Source organism: Hetaerina americana, unplaced genomic scaffold (assembly GCF_022747635.1).
Source record: "Hetaerina americana unplaced genomic scaffold, ioHetAmer1.1.p SCAF_135, whole genome shotgun sequence".
Lineage (NCBI taxonomy): Eukaryota > Metazoa > Arthropoda > Insecta > Odonata > Calopterygidae > Hetaerina > Hetaerina americana.
The window spans coordinates 597,793-619,804 of record NW_027286459.1 but is presented as its reverse complement, the minus strand read 5'-3'; the positions used below and the strand labels follow the sequence as shown (position 1 = coordinate 619,804).

Genomic DNA, 22,012 nt, shown 5'->3' with positions numbered 1-22,012 from the left:
GTTGTATTGTGTGAAATTCACACACATTATAATCAGCAAGGTGGTGTTAAGGGGGGGCAGTAGTTCCTTAAGAGTACACTGTGTCGGTTATGGTTCACCTAAAGGAAGAAATCATCTTGGACTATCCGCAATATCATATGTATGTGTTGGAAAAACACGAGCAAACAGGAATGGAGGCAAGACGGGGGAATGAGGAATCCGCTGTGTCTGCAATGGGACAAGGGTCAGTGGAGGATGCTTCCAGGCGGCCCTGACCCAGAACCAGGGTTATGGGGGTGGGTATTGCCCAGGATTAGGTGGTGGGGGTGGTGTTGGATGTCATTTGTCGTGCGCAGGCGCGACTATGGATCGGGGAACTCTCTTGAGTTCAGTCGCAGTCCGGAGTGGCAGTCGGTGCGAGCTCGTAGTCCACAGCTGGCGGTTGGTGCTCGCTGCGAACCCTTATTCTACCCCTGTCTCTCATTAGGGTCCGACGGAGTCAGCAAGGGTACGGACTCCCTCTCTCTCTGCGCCCAAAGCAACCCCTGGGGGAGGTTTGTCAAGTGTGTCGTGTGCTTCTAAGGTGAGGGAAAAGAAAGAGTGGGTTTTTGCCCGATCTCTGCCTTCTTCTTAATCCGTGTTGTCTGTTGGATCCCAAACACTCGCCGCTTACTCAATGTGATGTCTTGCTAAAGATAAACGGAACGTTTCGGCCCTACATCTTCCTAATACACGTTTGACGAATTCCAGCTTTCTTAGTGCCGCTCCACAAAAAAATGCGTATATGTTTTAAACAGAGTCAAGGAAAATGTCGCAAGAAAAGACCAAATGGACTGATTCGTAGTATTTATGAGGAAGGAATCTGACCAGAACACTTTGTGAGATCAGTGTTTGTTCCTTTCCAAAAAAGTTAAAGAATAAATCATGTGAGGACTACAGGACAATAAGTTTGATATCCCACGCAGCTAAAGTTGTTCTCAGTATCATAAACAAAAGGATAGAGAGTAGGGCAAATGATTACTACTTAGGGGATTGACCAGTTTGGGTTAAGGAAGGGGAGAGGTACGCGTGATGCCATTGCGGTATTGAGATTATTAATCGAGAGGAATATAGAACACAACCAGGAGGTATTTGCCTGTTTCGTAGATTTCGAAAAAGCGTTTGATAGAGTGAATTCGGAAAAACTAATGAGTATTCTGCAGAAAATAGGAATAGATTGGAGGGAAAGGAGGCTAATCCGCAACCTGTACATGTCTCAGTCTGCTCAGGTGCGGGTGGGGAACGGGGAGTCCGGTTGGGCAGTGTTAGGAAGAGGTGTAAGGCAGGGTTACCCATTATCACCGTTGCTGTTCAACCTGTATGCAGAAGAAATGATTAAAGAGGCATGGGAAGAGCTCGAGGTAGGAATGAGAGTGGGCGAGGAATTCATTTAAAATCAGTTACGTTTGATTGAATGACCAAGCTTTAGTTTGTCAGTCAGCCAATAGAGGGTTGCAAGCATTGCTTGGTGAATTGGAAATTCAGTGCGACAGGTATGGGATGAGAATCAATATTAATAAAACAAAGGTTATGCGATTTTCCAGATGGAAAATGACTTCACCCAAACATTAAAATAGGAGGGCAAAAACTAGAGCAGGTAGAACAGTTAACCTATCTCGGAAGTGTTTTGGACCAACCCGGTATCAAAGTAGTAGGGACGTAAGGAGAAGAATTGCGCTATAAGGCAAAGAGGCTTTCACACAAGGAGGAGGGAGTTGATGACAGGGACTTTGAGTAATGATATTAAGAAAAGACTCGTAAAAACTTTTGTATGGAGCAGGAGGGTAGACGTAGACTGGAGGCTATTGTAGATATGTGGGTGTGGAGAAGAATGGAGAACGTGAAATGGACAGAGAAGATAACAAACGAGGAAGTACTTGGTATGGTGGGCGAAGATAGGGGTTTGTTGGGAGATATTACTATGGAGGAGGCAGATGAAAGATGGATGAGAGACGTATTGATCGGCAACAGTGGGATGTTGAAGGCTGTCAGAGCTGGGAGAATGCTAATGGCAGATGAGGAAAGGGTTAGAATAGGCGATAGGGATAGATAGGGAATGAAGGGAGGAAGGAAGTACAAACATGAAAAGGGACCTGATGTAGAGTAGGATGCTGGATTTTGCGTTTTGTTAAGATTCACAAAATATTTATTTAGTAGCTCTGTCCATCCAAAACTTATTTTAATCGCTGGATTACTTAATGAGTAACAATATTTTCCAAGAGAAAGATGCGATACTTTGTTGACTCCCGAGTATTTTACTTCATCCACGACGCTAAACTAAACACCTCTGAGTGTGTACATAAGTTGGTGAAGTTTGGTTGTGTTTTTCAATTGTTTAAAAAATTAATTACGGTACATTTTTTCATATTTATTTCAAGCCCGCATTGTTCACACCATATTTGAATGCTGTTTCGGTCTTTTTATATTGATAAACGATCTGCGTCATTCGCTATTTCCCCTGTAGATTACACTGCCGTCGGGAAATATTCTCATGCTGCCATTCATTTTACTAATGATATCATTAACCCTGTCCAATATATACGCGAACTGAGGCCATAAAAATTTTATCTTGCCAAGTTTAACCTACATGGATTTTGTCTCCCCTTCTTATTCAAAGTACTTACTCTCTGTTCGTAGTAGGCTATGTCTTCTTATATATCCCACCTTCTTTTGAATCACTGCTAAATATAAAGCATCCTCCTTGGAAGTCGTCTTGTAGTTAGGCTTTTAATTAGTTTTATCATGTCGTTTCCTAATTTATTTTGTGTCTTCCACATATCTTCTTGTGCCTGAGTGATATAGAATTTCCCAAATTATCATGTTTTAATGTATTTTATGGGAATATAGGAAAGAGTCTACTAGGGGCAAGATCTATATGAATTTTAGGTAGGATTTGTAATCAAGTATCATGGTGATTGAATTTTTTTTAGGCCAGAAACAACGGTAAACCATGACAACGCTCTCTGAATGTGTTGGATGGTGGTGAATTGATTATGTCACTGGTGTGTCCAAGCATTCATGTCCACCGCCTTGAGTCGTTTAAAATAGCAGTTTGTGTGTGTGTGTGTGTGTGTGTGTACCGTTGATTTTCCCAAATTCAGTTTATCAGATATCATTCGGTCAGTTCCTTGACTATCGGTTAGAAGGACAAGGGACCGCACACGATCAATATTGTCCGCGTCAAACACAGGAGGTGGATAGAAGGTTGTCCCAGTCTTGCATCGTCCGCCTTGGCGTCTTAGTAGTAGTAGTTTTGAGGGGAAGGAGGCGACCGACAGCTAAGGTCATTTGCGCCATAGGGGATGGACAGGAAAGGATGAAGGGTGGAGAGAAACCCGGCGTCGGCATTAGCCTGCTCTTTACGAAAGGCGCCAAGGGGTCCGCAGTTTAACGTCCCATCCGACGGACGGCGTACTCACTCAAAGTGCCCTCCACAAAGCACCTCAAGTAGGGATACCTCTGGAAAATATTAAACACCCCCAGGATTTGAACCCGCGCCCTCAGGGTGGGAAGCCAGTACGTTAGCCCCCACACCACCTCGATCCCCCCTTGGCGTCTTGTGTCGCACATCTTTAAGACGAGTAATCCACTTGCACGTGGATGTTTCCTTCTTGAGAGCACTATCACCGTAGCTAAACAGCTAAACAGTACATTTCAGTAATTTCTTACGATAACTTCTACCGCCGAACTTCACCTTGAAAACTTGATATGTTGACTCGCTGCTCCACGATTTCTTCAACCTCCATTTTGGTCAAACAATACAAACAAGGACAACAGAAACTATAATAAATAGGAACCATATGCAAAGCTCGACGATCCGCCAGAAGAGCAGAAGACGGCTCCCCATTGGGTTGCTAAGACAACTAGCGCCGCACCATAGTGGGTAGGGGGCCATAGTCCAAGGCGTCATTGCCTCCACATATCACGAGTTCGCGTTGGATAGACCTATCAGATGGCTAGGGTGACCTCGGCAGTGCTCGTCGTGAACATCACTGCTTTGCCTATTTTTTTAAAACCGAATGCACCGCTATCTTACTCTGTTTTCACTCATTATTCAGTTCCTGCGCACTTAAATTAGTTGGCAAATAAATATCAATTGGCTTGTTTTGGTTCTTCGACAGCAAACACCTGATCACAGATCGCATTTAACAAACTGAAATGGTTTTTCATATTGCATTACATTTCATTTTTAAGAGTTCGCAATGGTTGCAAAGGAGAAAAGAACCACAGTTTGAACCACAAACTATCGGAGCTGGATGCGTGGACTGTGTGCAGCTAAGTGTAGACAATCTAGGCCTTACCACCCGGCCTTACTAGGTCGAAACGTACGAGGTAACTTCACCGAATAATTGAAATTTTAAAACTTCCCGGGTTGGACAATTCGTTTGCCAATATTTTTGTTTTTATTATATTGGTAAACATGGCCCCTCAAATTATGTTAAAATTTTCGGCTGTGTTCAATTGTTTACTTTTTGTCTGTGTGGCAGCCGTATGTTATACGTGTTTTCGTGGGCATGAGGAGATTTTCATTTGTTTTAAAGAAATGGATAAAATACCGCATATTCCCATCGATAACTAGCACCTAATGTATAACGCGCACCCAGAACTTCGTAATTATAATGAATTTGTATAGATACCGCGCTCCCAGGGCTTCATAGTTATCTTAAATTTGTATAGAAGCCATGCATCTGTATTAATAAATAAATAATATATATACATATATATAACAGGACAATAATTTTGATATCCCACGCAGCTAAAGTTGTTCTCAGTATCATAAACAAAAGGATAGAGAGTAGGGCAAATGATTACTTAGGGGATGATCAGTATATGGGTTTAGGAAGGGGAGAGGTACGCGTGATGCCATTGCAGTAATGAGATTATTAATCGAGGGGAATATAGAATAAAACCAGGAGGTATTTGCCTGTTTCGTAGATTTCGAAAAAGCGTTTGATAGAGTGAATTCGGAAAAACTAATGAGTATTCTGCAGAAAAGAGGAATAGATTGGAGGGAAAGGAGGCTAATCCGCAACCTGTACGTCTCAGTCTGCTCAGGTGCGGGTGGGGAACGGGGAGTCAGGATGGGCAGTGTTAGGAAGAGGTGTAAGGCAGGGTTACCCATTATCACCGTTGCTGTTCAACCTGTATGCAGAGGAAATGATTAAAGAGGCATGGGAAGAACTCGAGGTAGGAATGAGAGTGGGCGAGGAATTCATTTAAAATCAGTTACGTTTGATTGAATGACCAAGCTTTAGTTTGTCAGTCAGCCAATAGAGGGTTGCAAGCATTGCTTGGTGAATTGGAAATTCAGTGCGACAGGTATGGGATGAGAATCAATATTAATAAAACAAAGGTTATGCGATTTTCCAGATGGAAAATGACTTCACCCAAACATTAAAATAGGAGGGCAAAAACTAGAGCAGGTAGAACAGTTAACCTATCTCGGAAGTGTTTTGGACCAACCCGGTATCAAAGTAGTAGGGACGTAAGGAGAAGAATTGCGCTATAAGGCAAAGAGGCTTTCACACAAGGAGGAGGGAGTTGATGACAGGGACTTTGAGTAATGATATTAAGAAAAGACTCGTAAAAACTTTTGTATGGAGCAGGAGGGTAGACGTAGACTGGAGGCTATTGTAGATATGTGGGTGTGGAGAAGAATGGAGAACGTGAAATGGACAGAGAAGATAACAAACGAGGAAGTACTTGGTATGGTGGGCGAAGAGAGGGGTTTTTTTGGGAGATATTACTAAGGAGGCAGGAAAAGTGGATGAAGGGGATGTTGACCGGCAGTGGGATGTTGAAGACTGTAATAGAGGGGAGAATTTAGGGCAAAAAAAGGAAAGGGAAGGAACAGGATAGGGATGTTGGACGGGATGAAGGGAGGAAGAAAGTACTCAGAGATGAAGAGGTACCTGATGTAGAGTAGGATGTTGTGTTTTGCTAGGGGTCATAAATTATTTAATTAGTTATTATGTCCATCCAAAAACCTACCTTAACCGGTAGATTACCTGATAATAATAAAAATATATATAATGTGTATAAAAAATATGTAAATTTATATATATATATATATATATACATATATATATGTGTGTATATATATACACACATATATGTGTGTGTGTGTATATATATATATATATATATATATATATATATATATATATATATATATATATATATATTCATATATTGATATATATATATATATACATATGTGCACGTGAAAAAATTATAATAGGTTGTGTAAAAATCCGTCAATATTGGATGTATATAAATACTTCTATGCTTGGATTTTTTCAAATTCCATTACAAAACGCGATACGTCATTTTTTCGATCATCTGAGCAATTTCCCATCGTTAACGCGCGCGTTATCTATTGGAAAATGCGGTACTTTATATTAAGGTTAAGTTTCTACGTCATATCCGTTTAATCCCATGATTCGTCGCCTGTTTCATAACACCACCTTTCAGTAGTTCCGAATCGTCCTCGTTGACTTCATTTAGCAATGACTGATCCTGAGCAAATTCTATTCGCCGCTGTTTTTCTTGTTCAAAGTACAACAATTTTGGAGGACAAATTTTGCTGTTTCACACGCTTTTAATACCCAAAACATTCGATAAAATACAGTTAAATTTCCAGTATAATTCATGAGAATTCAGGCCAATTAACATGCCAACATTATCAGCGATTTCTTTGATTGTCATTCGGCAATCATTTTATAACCAATTCTTCCGCTTTTTCCACGTTTTCATCGGTGTTTTAAGTACTGGGGCGTTCGCCATCTTTGAAGTCTTCACGGACATCTAGGAAACGCTAATATATACCATTTGTAAGAACTCTTTGCTTTACTCATATGGCAGAGACTGACTATTTTGGCCTTTATTAAACATTTCACACACTTCGTGTTACATTGCATTTCATTTTTACGCGAAATTTGATTCAAATATTCTTTGATACATTTATTTCAAAACAAACGAAAACCGCCGAGCGCATGGAAACACGTCTAACCATAACGGCTGCCACGGACAAAGAGGAAACAATTGAACACAGCTGAATATTGTTTATACATTGTAGGGGCATGTACGAAGGTAGGCTGAAAAGTGAAGCACACAAATGCTTGTAGACCACACAAACAAAATGAACTTCAGAAGCATTCCTGATCTGGGCATGTGGAAGTAACATTCCCCCTCAACACGCATGCGCAGGTTTTAGGTCGTTACATGCATCAAGTGTATTTTTAGAAACGGCAGTATGGAGACGTGTTCTAGTGTGTGCTATATGTCAACATGGCGAGTTTAAACAGCGTGATGTTATAGAATTATTAAATGCTGAAAAAGTGACTCTTACAGAGATTCGATCGTCGTTTAAAGGCTTTCTATGGTGAGGATTCTGTTGATAAGTCTACTGTTAATCGATGGGTAGTAGAATTTCGTGGTTGCAAGCATGGGAAAGCCATAATTGGTTGATGAAACACACAGCGGACGTCCTGATCATTGCTACGGACGATAAACATCGCAAACTCTGGTCGAAGATTGGATTGAATATGACCGGGAAATCACTCAAAAGCCATATTGAAATAATCCATGGAAGAAGTTTATCCTGTTTGTAAAGGCAGCAGCCTGGCCAGCCATCTTGCAACATGACAACACAACGCTCGTCCTCACCCACTCCTTGGGTGCAACTGGAGAGGTTCTGAGAAACCCAGAGAAATTGGAACCGATTCCACACCATCCCCCTTATTCCCCCGATCATGCGATGCCTTGCGATTTTCATGTGTTTTTCCTCTCCACTCAAAGAGACACACCTCAAAGGGCAATCATTACACTTCGAACGATGATGAGATGAAGGCAGCCGGCGATAACAGCACCGTGTTTTAACTCGCCATGTTTGACATATAGCACACACTAGAAGACATCTCCATGCTTCCTCCGCTTCTCAAAATACTACACTTGATGTATGTAACGACCTCAAACCTGCACATGCGTGTTGATGGGGAGGAATGTTACTTCCACATGCCCAGACAAGGAGTGGTTCTGGAGGTAATTTTGGTTGTACTGCTAGAACACATCGCCATACGTCTTCCGCTTTTCAAAATACTGTACTGGATGAATGTAAAGACCTCAAACCTGCGCATGCGCGTTGAGGGGGGAATGTTACTTCCACATGCCCAGACCAGGAGTGCGGCTAAAGGTCATTTTGTTTGTGATCTGCAAGCTGCATTATTTTTCAGCCTACCATCGTATGTGCTGGACATGACCAGTATCCTTTGAAAGTAGTGGAACCCGAGGAAAGCAGCAGAAGCGCAATGACCTTCGCCTGATCTCCTTCGTTCTGGTCCACAGCAGGAGGCGGAAATGGGGACTGGAATGAGCTTGGACGAGAGGCGGCCATCGTCGGCGTGCAGGTCCGGCGGCGGAGGCCACAAAGAGGGCCCTTGGGGCATCGGCAACAAGGCCCACGAACTGAACAACGCTCGTGCCCAGGCGAAAGGCGGTGGGGGTGAGTTTGTTGGCTCAGGGGGTCAGGGAGGGATCAGCGGAAGCAACCACGGGCACCACAACAAACAGGTGAACGCGGGTGTCCTGGTGCCGTTCACCAACGGTCGCCGCGTCTCTCCAACCAGCCAGGACCGGCAAGAGAAACCCGCACCGCCCGCGTCCGGCCCCAAAACGATCCAAAACGGTCACTTGACCCCCCTCGCCCCCACGCTACTCCTCCGCAACAATCAACACAAAAACCAGAACAACAATATCACCAACAATATCAACAGCATCAACAACAATATCAGCAGCAACAACAATAAAAACCAACAGCGCATGTCAAACGTTGAGCAGATGTTGGAGAACTCGAAGATAATCTCGGAGAAGAATATTCTGGGGAACAAGGTGGGACAGTGTTACTGCAAGAAGCAGTCGCTTCAGATGAACGTCCTCAGTTGGAAGCGGTTCACGACGGCACACAACAGCAAGAAGAACCTGGAGAACAAGAAAAACAGCCAACAGGGGGGGTTGAAGAAACCACCCCTGACTCCACCCCCCCAATTCATCCACCCAATCCTCGCGGACAAGAACATCCGGAAGGTCATCTCGGGTCACCACACGAAAACGCTCGGAAAGGTGACCCCGGCATCCGAAAGCGTGACCCCACCAGGTGTCCTCGCCCCCCTTGACCTCGTACGGGCCAACAACAACGCCAACATCGCCCAGAACCTCCGCCACACACACCAACTCAACAGTATTACAAATCACAAGAGCAGCGGCAAGGACCAGAGCAAAAGCGAAGGGCCCTTGAAGGCCCCTCCACCACCGCCGCCTCCTCCACCACCCCCTCCACCGCCCCCTTCACCCCCCAAGAAGACCGTAATCCAGGCCTCCACATCCGAACTCCTCAAGTGTCTAGGGGTGTTTCTCCGGAGACGCTGTTCTGGGCTTCGGGACTTCCAGGCGGGCGACGCCATGATGTGGCTGAGGACCGTGGACCGCAGTCTCCTGCTACAAGGATGGCAGGTGCGTAGTAATGGGTCCATTTGACTCATCCCCTATGCATCCCCTTGATATTTTCATTATTTAGTATTTATTAGTCGAAAAAGATAATGAGCATTGTTTTTCTTCCCTTTTGATTCGCTCATTCTTCCCTTTTATGGGTTTGGGGGACTTTTCAGTGTGTGCCACTCAGAGAGCTTTGGCGTTTTGTTTCTGGCTCGTACTCAAAAACACAGGTCACCATCGCCGGGGATGACCCTGTCCAAATAATGGGGTTCATTTTTTATACGTTCCCCAAGTTCACATGAAATTTCCGCTCGGTTGGTAATTTTCGTGACACGTTGGCACGCAGAGAATTACGATAACTGACGCCATGCCGCTTCCACAGCTTGGAGAGCCCTGAGACTGGTTTCGTGGCAAAGCTTAATGTCCGTCTCACCTACACCAAGTGGTTTCATCCCATTTTGACCATTAGGAGGGAAGTGGGAAGTTCAATTGCATTACTTTTGGAACGCACCCATTAACACGCCCTGCCACGCGCCTTTGTTTGCATATGTTGACATTTTTAGTGGATGTGTTAATATTTTGCTGCTAAATTTCTGGTGAAAATGCATCGCTGGAAGAAAATTTAACATAACCCGTCTTGAAAAATTGAATGACGAATTTCGTGTTTTGGCCAACATTTAAAAGTGGCATTGCACTCGGAGAAATTTTTTCGCATACCTTTAATCATCTTGGTTTGAGGTTGGCAGCTGTTTTCCTTGTCCCCCCCTCCCCTATCCCCCCTCTCCCTCACACCCCCCCTCTCCCGCTCTGAAATGGACTCGTCCAAAGTTTTTATCGATTACGACATGAGGTAGTTAGGGCGCTAGTGCCGCTCCGCGCGGACGGAAAGCAAACGTCGACACTAATGGCACCTAAAATCCATTATTTAAGCATTTTGGTACGATAATCCATTACAATTGAGACTGCTACCCTCTGAAATATTTCCCATTAGCATGGTGGCAGAAATTCCTTACTAAATTTTCCAATTCTATTGAATAATGGAGCAATAATTCGTCTCCTTAACCCACGTATGGAGTCTAATTTATACGTCAGTGACTACAAAGTAACATCTACACCACAAAGTCCACGAATGTCACATATAATGATGGCTCACTTATATGTTTTATGTTTTCGGCCAGAATTCTCAAGCTGAGAATTGCCTCTCTTGCTCCTCGGTTTTTTCTTAATTCGAGTTCAATTTCCGAGAGATTTTCTTCTGTCCTTTCTTATATTCTTCCGCTAATTGTGATAACGAACTTGAAAAATGTCAATCACAAGAAACGAAGTACTTATATGGAACAAGTTTCAATACGATAACACGTATTTTCGAATTATGCTGTAATTTGTTAAAAATATGGTTCACTTTATCAGATAAATTATATGCAGAATATCGCCAAAACATACATACACCAATTTAAATTATCTCCTTCGTGATTGCTGTTATATCTACTTTTATCTCCAATGGTTCGAGGAATAAACGATATTTTAAATTTATCCGTTCTACCATCTATATCCCTGATTTTACACTGATAATCTGAAATGCCGTAGTAAGTCAGGGCCTGTAATATGTCTACAACATCTTAAAATAAGTATCCTACCTTCAAATTTACGAATTAAATTTAACCTTTATTAAATCCTGGCCGCTGTTGCCACAACTGGCAACAATGTCAATAAATATAGGAATTCAAATGAACAATATGGCGCGTTACAGTAAATAAACAATATGTTTTGTGAGGTGTTGAGAGAATTAAATTACCAAGAGAGTGAGTAAAGGAATTCTTTTTCTTTCATGTACAATATGTTACTTCAAAAACTTTCTAGGTGTTTGCTGACGATACTATTGATATTAAAATGCTTCGCAATTACTTCGAAAGTAATATTAAGTACTTATAATCGTTTATCGCAAAAAGCAGGCATTTAATCTAACACCCATTTTCCATACGATCCCCATTTCATCCTTTATGAATGAAATTTTGATGTTCTTACCGTTCTTAACCACAAAACACTGTTGAAAATGGCTTTTTTCCCTTCCCTTAGATGGAAGGTTATCCTTAGATTTGGCTTTCATACGTATTTACTTCAGCTCGGTGAATCATAACGATTTCATTTGATTCTATTGCTTAAATAAACACCAAATCTACCCTAGAGTTAATTTGATCCATTCTGACAAAGCACATTTCGTGACCTCTGACCTTACTGATCGCATCCACGGTAAAGTTCACGAATATCTCATTAAATGCTGTTGAAGGTCAATCATTCAACTTGAAGGGGTCATATCCCTAGCAATTGCAGGGATGAATTGAATTACGAAAGGATACCCCTTCTACGACGTGTTTTCAAAAGGTAAGTTGACTTTATGTTTTAATCATTATAAAATATTTATTTAAAGGGTGCGACGGTTATCTCAGGAGAAATTTCAATTTGAATTTTCCTTGCTCAGTGTTGAACCCCTTCGGCTATTACGTAAGTTTTCTGCGTAGTCGAAAGAAGAATTACCAATAATACTAAGAATAGGCATCCTAATTTCGCATCTGAACGCGCCGCGATGGTAGCAGCATTCGCGAATATGGACGGCGCTGTTTTCAAGAGTTTATTCTTGACAGATACCACTGCATGTAAAAGTATTTTCATTTTTCATTCTTATTAATACAATTGATTTTGAACTGAAGTTTCTTTTGTCCGTATTTTAGCGCAGTACTTTTTATCCTTAAATCTTCAAGTTGTTCCATTCAAAGTAATCCCCCCTAGATATAATAAACTCGTACCAACACCTAATCCAATCCTCGAAGCAATTCCAATAAGCACTTCGTGATATCGCCTTGAGCTCGCTTGGGAACGTTAAATAGTCGCAAGGGGGCCTAATGCGGTGAATATGGTCACCTCTGGTGTTTTTTGGGACGCAAAATCTCTCACAATCAACGATGAGTGAGCAAGTACTTTTTAGTGATGCAAAAGCTATGATACGATATTGTCTTTCCACAATTCCTGAGATTTTTTTGGTATTACTTCACGCAAAGGGCAAGTAACTTCAAGGTAATACTCCCTATTGACCGTACAACCTTGTGGTGAGGACTCCTGATACACCAAGACCCTGCAATCGATGAAAACAGTAAACAAAACCTGGACATTTGATCGAACTTGGCCTGCTGTTTTCGGTCTTGGTTCTTCCGGGTTTTTCCTGTTGGACAATTAGGCTTTGATTTCGACGTCATAACCATATACCCGTGATTCGTCATCATTTATGATCCTTTGAATAAAATCAGGATTGACGTCATTCAACAGCTCCTAAGAGACGCTCATGCGAAGGTTCTTTTGGTCAAAATTAAGCAGTTTCGGAGCGAACTTCGCTGAAACATACGCCCTCATGCCCAAAACATACGACATAAATGAATGGTACGAGCCAACTGATATACCAACATCCTCAAAAACCTCTCCATAAGTCATTGGACGATGTTTCAAAACGGTCTTCTTCTCTTCTTCGTCGTTTTCATCTGTTGTTGACGTCCTGGGGCGTCCTGAGCGTCAATGTCCTCTTCTCAGCCATCTTGGAAGAGCTTTTACCATTTATAAATACCTTTTTTAAACATAGATGACTCACCATGTAACACTGTCACCATCTCAAATGTTTTGGAGCACATAATTCCATTTTTTCCACGAAATTTGACACAAAATCTTCAATCCATTTTTTTTATAATGGCAGAAAATCTCCAAGGACACCATAATACTTCTACCATTTGTATCAGTCAATAACAAACTAAATACGCTGCATTGTTGAAACTGTAAACAAATGTTTGGGACATGTCTACCAACACAACAAAAAGATAATACGAGGGTCATCCGGAAAGTAGTACCCGTTCGTGCCGCATGAAGTGCTGACGACGCGAGTAGCCCCTGGACGAGGTCAGATAGCTTCACTGGCTTGTCTGCCTTCTCTGAGCCAAGTTGCGTGACGCTAGCATTGCCTGTGTTGTTTCTGTGATTGTTTACAATGTTTAAAAAAATTGAGAACGCCGCCAGTTGTGAAGTGAGGGCAGTGATTAAATTCCTCAATGCAAGAAACGTTCGCCCATGTGATATTCATCGCCAATTAAAGGAGGTGTATGGAGACAATGTAATGGACGAGTCGTCTGTTCGGCGGTGGTGTCGCAACTTCAACATGGGGAGGGGGAACACACACGACGATGAGCGTTCGGGGAGACCGTCTGTCATTACAGACCAACTGGTGAGCTCAGTTGACGAATTCGTGAGGAACGATCGGCGCGTCACAAGTGATGACATCTGTGAGCATTTTCCCAATGTTTCTCGAACAATTGTTCATGAAATTGTTAAACACCATCTGCATTATGCAAAAATTTGTGCAAGATGGGTCCCTCGCGTATCTCAATGAGCTGGCGGCGAAGGACTATGCAGCAGGAATACAGAAACTTGTCACACGTTATGACAAATGCCTTAATTTGCTTGGAGATTATGTTGAGAAGTAGTTTAAAGTATCCTCTTTCAAATAAAATTTTTTATGTTTGTTAATATTTACTTTTGTGTCTTTATTTCACGAACGGGTACTACTTTCCGGATGACCCTCGTAAAATATCGAAAGTGTACGTCACCCGTGAAATTTGAAAAGTCACCTTTGAATACACCTCCTGTTCATTTTCCATGCGGTCAAACTCTCGTGGTCAGAGAATTAGTTCAGATTTTTTTGAGGAAATTGGTTAGCCTTTCTTATTCGAGCTCTGTTTAATAAATACGCGAACTGAGGCCATATATCTTGACTTCAAAAAATGTGGTCTACATCGATGGGTTTGCTATCCTTCCTTCTTCAAAGTATTCCCTCCATATTCGAAGTGGGCTATGCATTCTTCCTATTATATATTCCATCTCATTGTTTTCTATTGTCATTTCTTCTTTATTGTGCGTCTTCCTTATCCTGTGCTCAGTGTTGTCCCCTCATCATTTAATTATATATATATATATATAGAAACGGGATAGAAGTACATATAAAGGACGAACACAGGAGAGGTGGGGAAGGTGGAATCAGGCAAATCGGGAGTGTAAAAAAATTCCCTAGACCGGGACTTGAACTTCGCATCTTTCCGCTTGCCGGGCGGGTGCTCTCAACCTCTTGAGCTATCCAGGAAACGTGATTTACACTGAAATCCGCATATATATATGCGGATCTCAGTGTAAACAAAATCGAAATTGTAAACATTCATTGTAAATATTTTTTATATATACAGGTATATAATGGGCTAACACAATATAACACAAATAGAATAGAATAGCAACATTTAAAATGACACTCACACGGTAAATTGTTCGAGCTTTTGGCCCTCTCAGAGGCCTTCTTCAAGAGGAACTCTATATACGTATATACACATATACATATATGGATATATATTATATATATGTATATACATATATTTATATATATATATGTATATGCATAAAAATATGTATATATATGTACACGCGATGTATATATAAGCATACATATATACATCGCGGCCTATGTATATGTGTGTGTATATATATATATATATATATATATGTATATATATGCTGACCGGAGGCTCCCGGGTTCAATTCCCGGGCAAGGCACTCTGGGCACCCTCAGCTCAACCCAAGATAAAGTGATTTTTTGGGTACCAGATCTTCCTGGGAAACCATAACCGTCACAGGGAAAGAAACTGGCCCCCCTTATTACCCTGATGTGTGAATTTTCACACGCCATATAGGGCTTAGTACTGGGTGAACTCTGCTATCACCTACTAAACCGACCTACCTTCGGGTTGATTACTGTGTTTATGGTATATATATATATATATATATATATATATATATATATATATATATATATATATATATAAACCATATATATATATATATATTCATATACATATATAAATAGGTCGTGGTAGTCCAGTGGGTAGAGTGGGTGAGAGTGTGTATATATATATATATATATATATATATATATATATATATATACACACACACACAAACACTATTCCGATTGGGCAATTTAATTAATAGTCAATGCGTGAGTGCCCAAAATGCCTTCCACTGAATCGCGCCATCTTGTTCTAATCTAGTTCTCATCCAATCATTCATTCGTTATCGCAGGAGGAGGCCTTCATCAACCCGGCGAACCTGGTCTTCGTGTACATGTTGTTGCGAGACCTGCTCGGGGATGGTGGCGAGGGTGAAGCGACCCAAGAGATCGCATCGGAGCAAGGACTCCAAGCCGTCGTGCTGACCTGCCTCTACCTCTCCTACGCTTACATGGGCAACGAGATCTCCTACCCTCTCAAGCCTTTCCTCATGGATAGGGACAAGGAGAGCTTCTGGGACAGGTGTCTCGCCATCGTCCACCGGCTATCCCCATCCATGCTCCGCATCAACTCCGAGCCTGCCTTCTTCGCCGAGGTATTCACGGAGCTGAAGGCGTGCGGCGTCGCGGAGGGAGTGACCAGACCGTGCACCACGACAGTGGCCCCCTGCAGCAGGACTGGCGCTTGACCCCCCGTGACCTTGATCCACGTCAGGACACCCGTCATCAGACAGTCGGAGTTCGTGACCAACCTCTGACCAACCAACCGAGGTTTACTTCTTCCAGAAACCATGGCACGCTTCATGGCTTCAAGGTTCAAAGGAGTTCGACTTCAAAATAATGTATACCTCTCAATTAATAAGGCTGCATCATCCAAAGGTGATATGTACAGGGTACGTTCCGAAATTAATGCAATTGGATTTCCCATGCGGCGCAGTTTGGTTGGAGAGGGATCGAAGTACCTGTAGCAGGTGGGGAGGAAGCTAAGCTTTGCTACGAAACGAGTCTCAGTGCTCTTTAAGCTGTGGAAGCGGCAGTGTGTCGGTTATTGTAAACATCTGCCCGCGGGAAGACCGTGGAACGAAAACAATGGAGTGGACGATCGAGTGATTAAGTTTTGTGCTAAACTGAAATAAAATCTCTCGAGGAGATTAAGAATATGATTCTCGAGACTCACGTCGACACTGCTCTCTCCTGCTCACAGGTTTCGAAGTGATTAAAAGGCCTTTAAGGCCCTTAAGGGCCAGGAAGGTGGGTTCACGAGACAAACATCGCCCTTCAAACAGCAAAATCGACAACAATGTGCCACGTGTTCCACAATTGTTGGACTCTGATCGTTGGTTGAGTATCAAGATGGTAGACAAAGGACTGAACTTGTCGTATACTGTTTTGTGTTTCGTTTTGTTACTGATGACTTAGTGAAGAGGAAAGCGTGAGCCAAGCTCGTGCCATAAGGTGTTTGCCACAATGCTCTACAAGTCCGCCAGTTCCTGGCCAAATACCAGGCGCCAACGCTACCCAAACTTGTGCTTTTTAGTCATGTCCTCACCAGGGCAGACTTATTTTTGTTCCCTCGGATCAAGGCAGTCCTTAAAAGGAATCCGTTTTTACATCCATTCAGAAGAGATCAAATCTGTCGTGAATGCAAAGAGGTCACAGAGGACACCTTCCAGGACGTGTACCGCTCATGGCAGAGTCCCTGGAATGAAATGTTATAGAGCCCCAAGGAAGGAGTACTTTGAAGAATTTTAACTGTTTGAGCAAATTTGCTCAGTAAATTATTGTCAAAATAATAATTGCATTACTTTCGGAATGCACCCTGTATATGTGTATTATTTGATGAGAAAATGAGGAATGATTTGACAAAATTTCATTCGTCCACACCGTGGATGAAATGCTGTTGTCGTACTTTTTCTGTGAATTCATTTATCAGTTTTTATAAAATAATTGGTGCCCAATGGAAAAGGATATCCGAAGACTGATACCAATATGTAATATTGTATTGCGATTATGTGGTGATTGAATCTCATTTTAATTTCGAATGCATTTACAACAAAAAGGGAAAGAAAACATGGATGGCATCAGTAAAAAATGTTTTGCGTTAAAACATTTCATGTGGACAAGTTAAAGGTGTGTTTTTTTAATCACTTATTTTGATTTGTACGTGTGGTACTGCTGCAAATAATGTCGCTCTTCAAAAAACTTCCTGAAACCGACCCAAAAATATCAATTTAAAATTGTTTTTAAACTTACTGGTGCCCAATTTTGAGATAAAAAATCCGATACGGTATTTTGATATTACACAAACTGGATATTAAGTTGTTAATTTTGAAGTGTATTTCAATACTTAATGCGGAAATTCTGAGAGGCATTGTGAAAGAAAGAGAGACGTAAGAGCTAAGGTCATTTGTGAAACGGTTGCCTCAAAAAATAACATGTTTCCATATGTGTTTCGGATGATATATTCCTGAATTATGCGGTTTCTCTAGAAGAGATATTATATTAAATACAATTGAAAGAAGTGTCTCCCCCAAGGCCAAGGTCATGTTTGAGGTCGCTACATTCATCCAGTGTAGTATTTTGGGAAGCGAAGGAAGCATGGAGACGTGTTTTAGTACTACAAACAAAATGACGATCAGAAGCTCTCATGGACTGGGCATGTGGAAGTAACAATCCCCCTCAACACACAAGCGCAGGTTATAGGTCATTACATTCATCCAGTGTATTTTGAGAAGCAGAATTATGGAAACGTATTATAGTACTGAAAACAAAATGACCATCATAAGCACTCTAGGTGGCATGTGGAGGTAACATTCCCCCTTAACACGAATGCGCAGGTTTGAGGTCGCCACAATTATCCAGTTTATTTGAGAAGCAGAAGTATGGAGACGTGTTCTAGTGTGAGCTATATGTCATCACGACTTCTCTCAAGTCCAATTCATTACAGCCACCCTCAATTTATCGTCCGAGGTGTAATGATTACCCTTGAGATGTCTCTTGAGTTGACGGGAAAAAAAACCGCAGAAGGCGCAAGATCGGGGGAATAAGGAGTGTTTTGTTTGTTCTCTGTCTGTGGGACCAATCGTGAACAGAGATTTATCGAGGTATTATCCCAATTGTTCAATTATGAAGCAGGCGCGTAGTTTAATTATTCCAATACGGTTTGCGATACACTTTTAAGTGATTCGCCGTTCATTTTCCATCAAATCCAGTGATCGGACGTCTGCTGCATGTTTAATCAACATATATCGCTTTTCCATGATCGCAACCATGAAATTTTACTACCCATTTATTTGCAGTAGATCTATCGACAGCATTGTCAACCATAAACAGCCTATTAGCGACTGTGAATCTCAGTAGGAATCACTTTTTCAGCAGTTAAAATTGCGATAACAGCACGTTGTTTAACTGGCCATGTTGACTGATAGCACACACTAGAACACGTCTCCATACTACCTCCGCTTCCCAAAATACTACACTGGATGATAATGTAACGACCTCAAACCTGCGCATGCGTGTTGAGGGGGAATGTTACTTCCACATGCTACACCAGGAGTGCTTCTGGAGGTCATTTTGTTTGTGGTACTAAAACACGTCTCCATACTTCATCTGATTTTCAAAGTACTGCACTAGATGAATGTACTGACCTATAATCTGCGCATGCGTGTTGAGTGGGAATGTTACTTCCACATTCCACTAGGCAAGAAGTGATTCTGAAGGTCATTTTGTTTGTGGTTTACGGTAAGCACGTGGTAATAAGTCTTCAGTCCGACCTCGTGCGAATGTATTTCAAAGCAGCAGATTAAATGTAAAAAGAAATATATCTTTGGCGAGATGTTTAAACTCAGCCATACTTGTTGCTTCCATTGGCTTGAATTAATTTTTTTGGTATTTTTAATTTGATGTGCCAAGAGCGATGCCAAACGCAGCTGCTGCTTCCAGAATGGAAAATGTATATATATATATATATATATATATATATAATATATGTGTGTGTGTGTATATATATATATATATATATATTGAAAAACACAGACCGTAAAGTTAATTAATGAGAGCTGTTGTGTTTTTGGAGAATTTTAATATGACTCATCGTTGAATGCAATTAATGGTGTATAAGAAAAAGCTGTATTGACGCATGAATTATTGATGGTATAATAAAGTGCCGACTCGAAAGGAAAGGGCAAAATATTAAATGTTACGCTAATAAATGCTCAAACGGGCAGAGATTTAAGTGATGAAATTGATAAATATATATATATGGATGATAAAAGATGGTTGACATTAATGTGTTAATGTTGAAAAATTAATGTTGGTTTTTTTTTCTATGAAAAAGACGAAAAGGTAAAGAAGGCATAAAAGCGATGTTATATCTCCCATTTTTTTAATAGGAGACGAGAATAGACTCCAGGAACGACGGCTGGACATATTAATACGATTGTAGTGCTCAAAGCTTGTGATGCAAAAAAAGTATTCTGTTGTAATTCTTTTTATGATGTTTAAAAATGTTCCTGCAATTAATAAAAAAAAACCAGAAAATTTGTAGTAAAACTATATTGACAATTTCTTATCATTGATATACACATTTAAGTATATAATTACGAGTTCAAACAGTTATGAAATCAGAAGTAAAGCCTCTTTTGTTTCACAAAGGCGTTTTGGATCATTTGAATGCTAATGCTGATCGAAAAGTTAATATTTTCTTCCTTTCACAACTTTTGTGATAAAAATGTTTATCTCAACTTAATATAGATTAAGATCTCCCTTAATTGATATTATCCACAACTCCATTGGTCACATTGCAGCTCACAAACAGTTCCTTTGTACAAGGTATGATCAGAAAGGGGGAGTACTGATTTTAATAACTTCCTGCTGTAGAATTATTAGTTTTAATTTCCACAATAGAGTCGAAGCGGCGCCCTTTCAAAGTTTTATTTTAACTTTGGAAACAGAAAAAAAGTCTGACGGAACCAGGAGTCTGGAGAGTAGGGTGACTACGGAAGCGCCGAAGTTCCGGTACCGGCAAAAAACTCTGTCACGATCAGCGCCGTGTGGACCGGCACGTTATCGCGGCGGAAATGCCATGGCATTGCGTCCGCTGCTGCTCCGTAACGACTTGACGTAAACAAACGCAACACGTCTCGTTTTAGTTATCAGATGTGTCGCTAGATGGTGCACTGTCTCCCATTTCGATCTGTTTAACAGTTAGCGCAGAATAAAATCAGTCTGGTCTTTTTTGTATCACACTTTGTAGTCCTAATTAATGTGAGGAAAGATATCTTGTCGTGCCATGTTTGTGCAATATTTAAGTGTTAAATTATGAAGACATATTGCAGAATGAACACGGAGAAAGTTGGAAAAGAAAGTCTTTCTTCCAGACTCACACCGGTTAACTAATTAATATGGTTGTTTCTCTTGGTATGGTCACCAAAAGAAAATCAGAGTATAAAAACAATGCTAAACCGAACCAGTATTTGCATATTTTATTTATTGTACAAATCCAAATGTAACAGTGCCAAAATAAAAAAGGGTATTCAATTAATATTTCCAGAGCCATCAATATCATTCTTCAACGTTCATATCAAAACTTTGCAGTTGTGTTATCGGAGAATAAAATACTTTAACTCAATATTTATTTCATTTTGCAATCTAATGAGAAAATTAATCATTTAACATTATTGAAACCATGCGGACAGAATGCCAATCATCTGAAAAGTTATATCTTAAAATCTCATCTTTCATAATAATAAATTTTACTTAAATAATTGATCATAATGATTAAAGAGAGGCACTATGGGAAGGGCTGGAGTTGGGAATTGAAAGTTGGAGGGAAATTCATTTAAAACCAGTAAACTTTGATAGGATGGCCATGGCTATAGTTTGTCAGTCGGCCACTAAAGGGTTGTATTGCTTAGTGAATTGGAAATTCAGTGCGACAGGTATGGGATGAGAATCAATATTAATAAAACAAAGGTTATGCGATTTTCTAGAAAGAAAAAGGCTAAGCTAAACATTAAAATAGGAGGGCAAAAGCTAGAGCAGGTAGAACAGTTTACGTATCTCGGTAGTGTTTTGGACCAACAGGGTCAAAGTAGTAGGGACGTAAGGAGAAGAATTGCGCCATTAGGCAAAGAGGCTTTCACAAGGAGGAGGGAGTTGATGACAGGGACTTTGAGTAAGGATGTTAAGAAAAGACTCTTAAAAACTTTGATATGGAGCGTAGCTATGTACAGCGCGGAAACGTGGTCATTGAAGCAGGAGGATAGACGTAGATTGGAGGCTATTATAGATATGTGGGTGTGGAGGAGAATGGAGAAGGTGAAATGGACAGAGAAGGAAACAAATGAGGAAGAATAACTTGGTATGGTGGGGAAAGAGAGGCGTTTGTTGGGACAAATCCTATGCAGGCAGATGAAAAGTGGATGAAAGGGGTATTGACATTCAATACTGAGATGTTGAACAAGACTGAGATGTTGTAAAAGAGGAAGGAATGTTAGGCAAAGGAGGAAAGGGAAGGAACAGTATAGGGTTGTCTTAGATAGGGGATGAAGGGAGGAAGGAAGTACTGAAGAGATGAAAAGGGACTTGATGTAGAGTAGGTCGCTGGATTTTGTTTTGTTAGGAGTAATAAAATAT

At 41.1% G+C, this 22,012-nt stretch overlaps 1 protein-coding gene across 2 annotated transcripts; it reads left to right on the top strand.

Moving 5' to 3' along the window:
• Nucleotides 1-393: 393 nt before the first annotated feature.
• On the top strand, nucleotides 394-20,921 carry LOC139686233 (cyclin-dependent kinase 5 activator 2-like). Of its 2 annotated transcripts, none has more exons than XM_071583392.1 (3): nucleotides 394-562; nucleotides 8,368-9,528; nucleotides 15,670-20,921. In XM_071583392.1, exons 2-3 carry the CDS (start codon nucleotides 8,377-8,379, stop codon nucleotides 16,063-16,065), a joined length of 1,548 nt encoding a protein of 515 aa, XP_071439493.1. In that variant the 5' UTR covers nucleotides 394-562; nucleotides 8,368-8,376; the 3' UTR covers nucleotides 16,066-20,921. The 2 variants fall into 2 exon arrangements, with proteins under 2 accessions (XP_071439493.1, XP_071439492.1); XM_071583391.1 differs by having other exon boundaries at nucleotides 8,365-9,528.
• The last annotated feature ends 1,091 nt before the right edge of the window (nucleotides 20,922-22,012 follow it).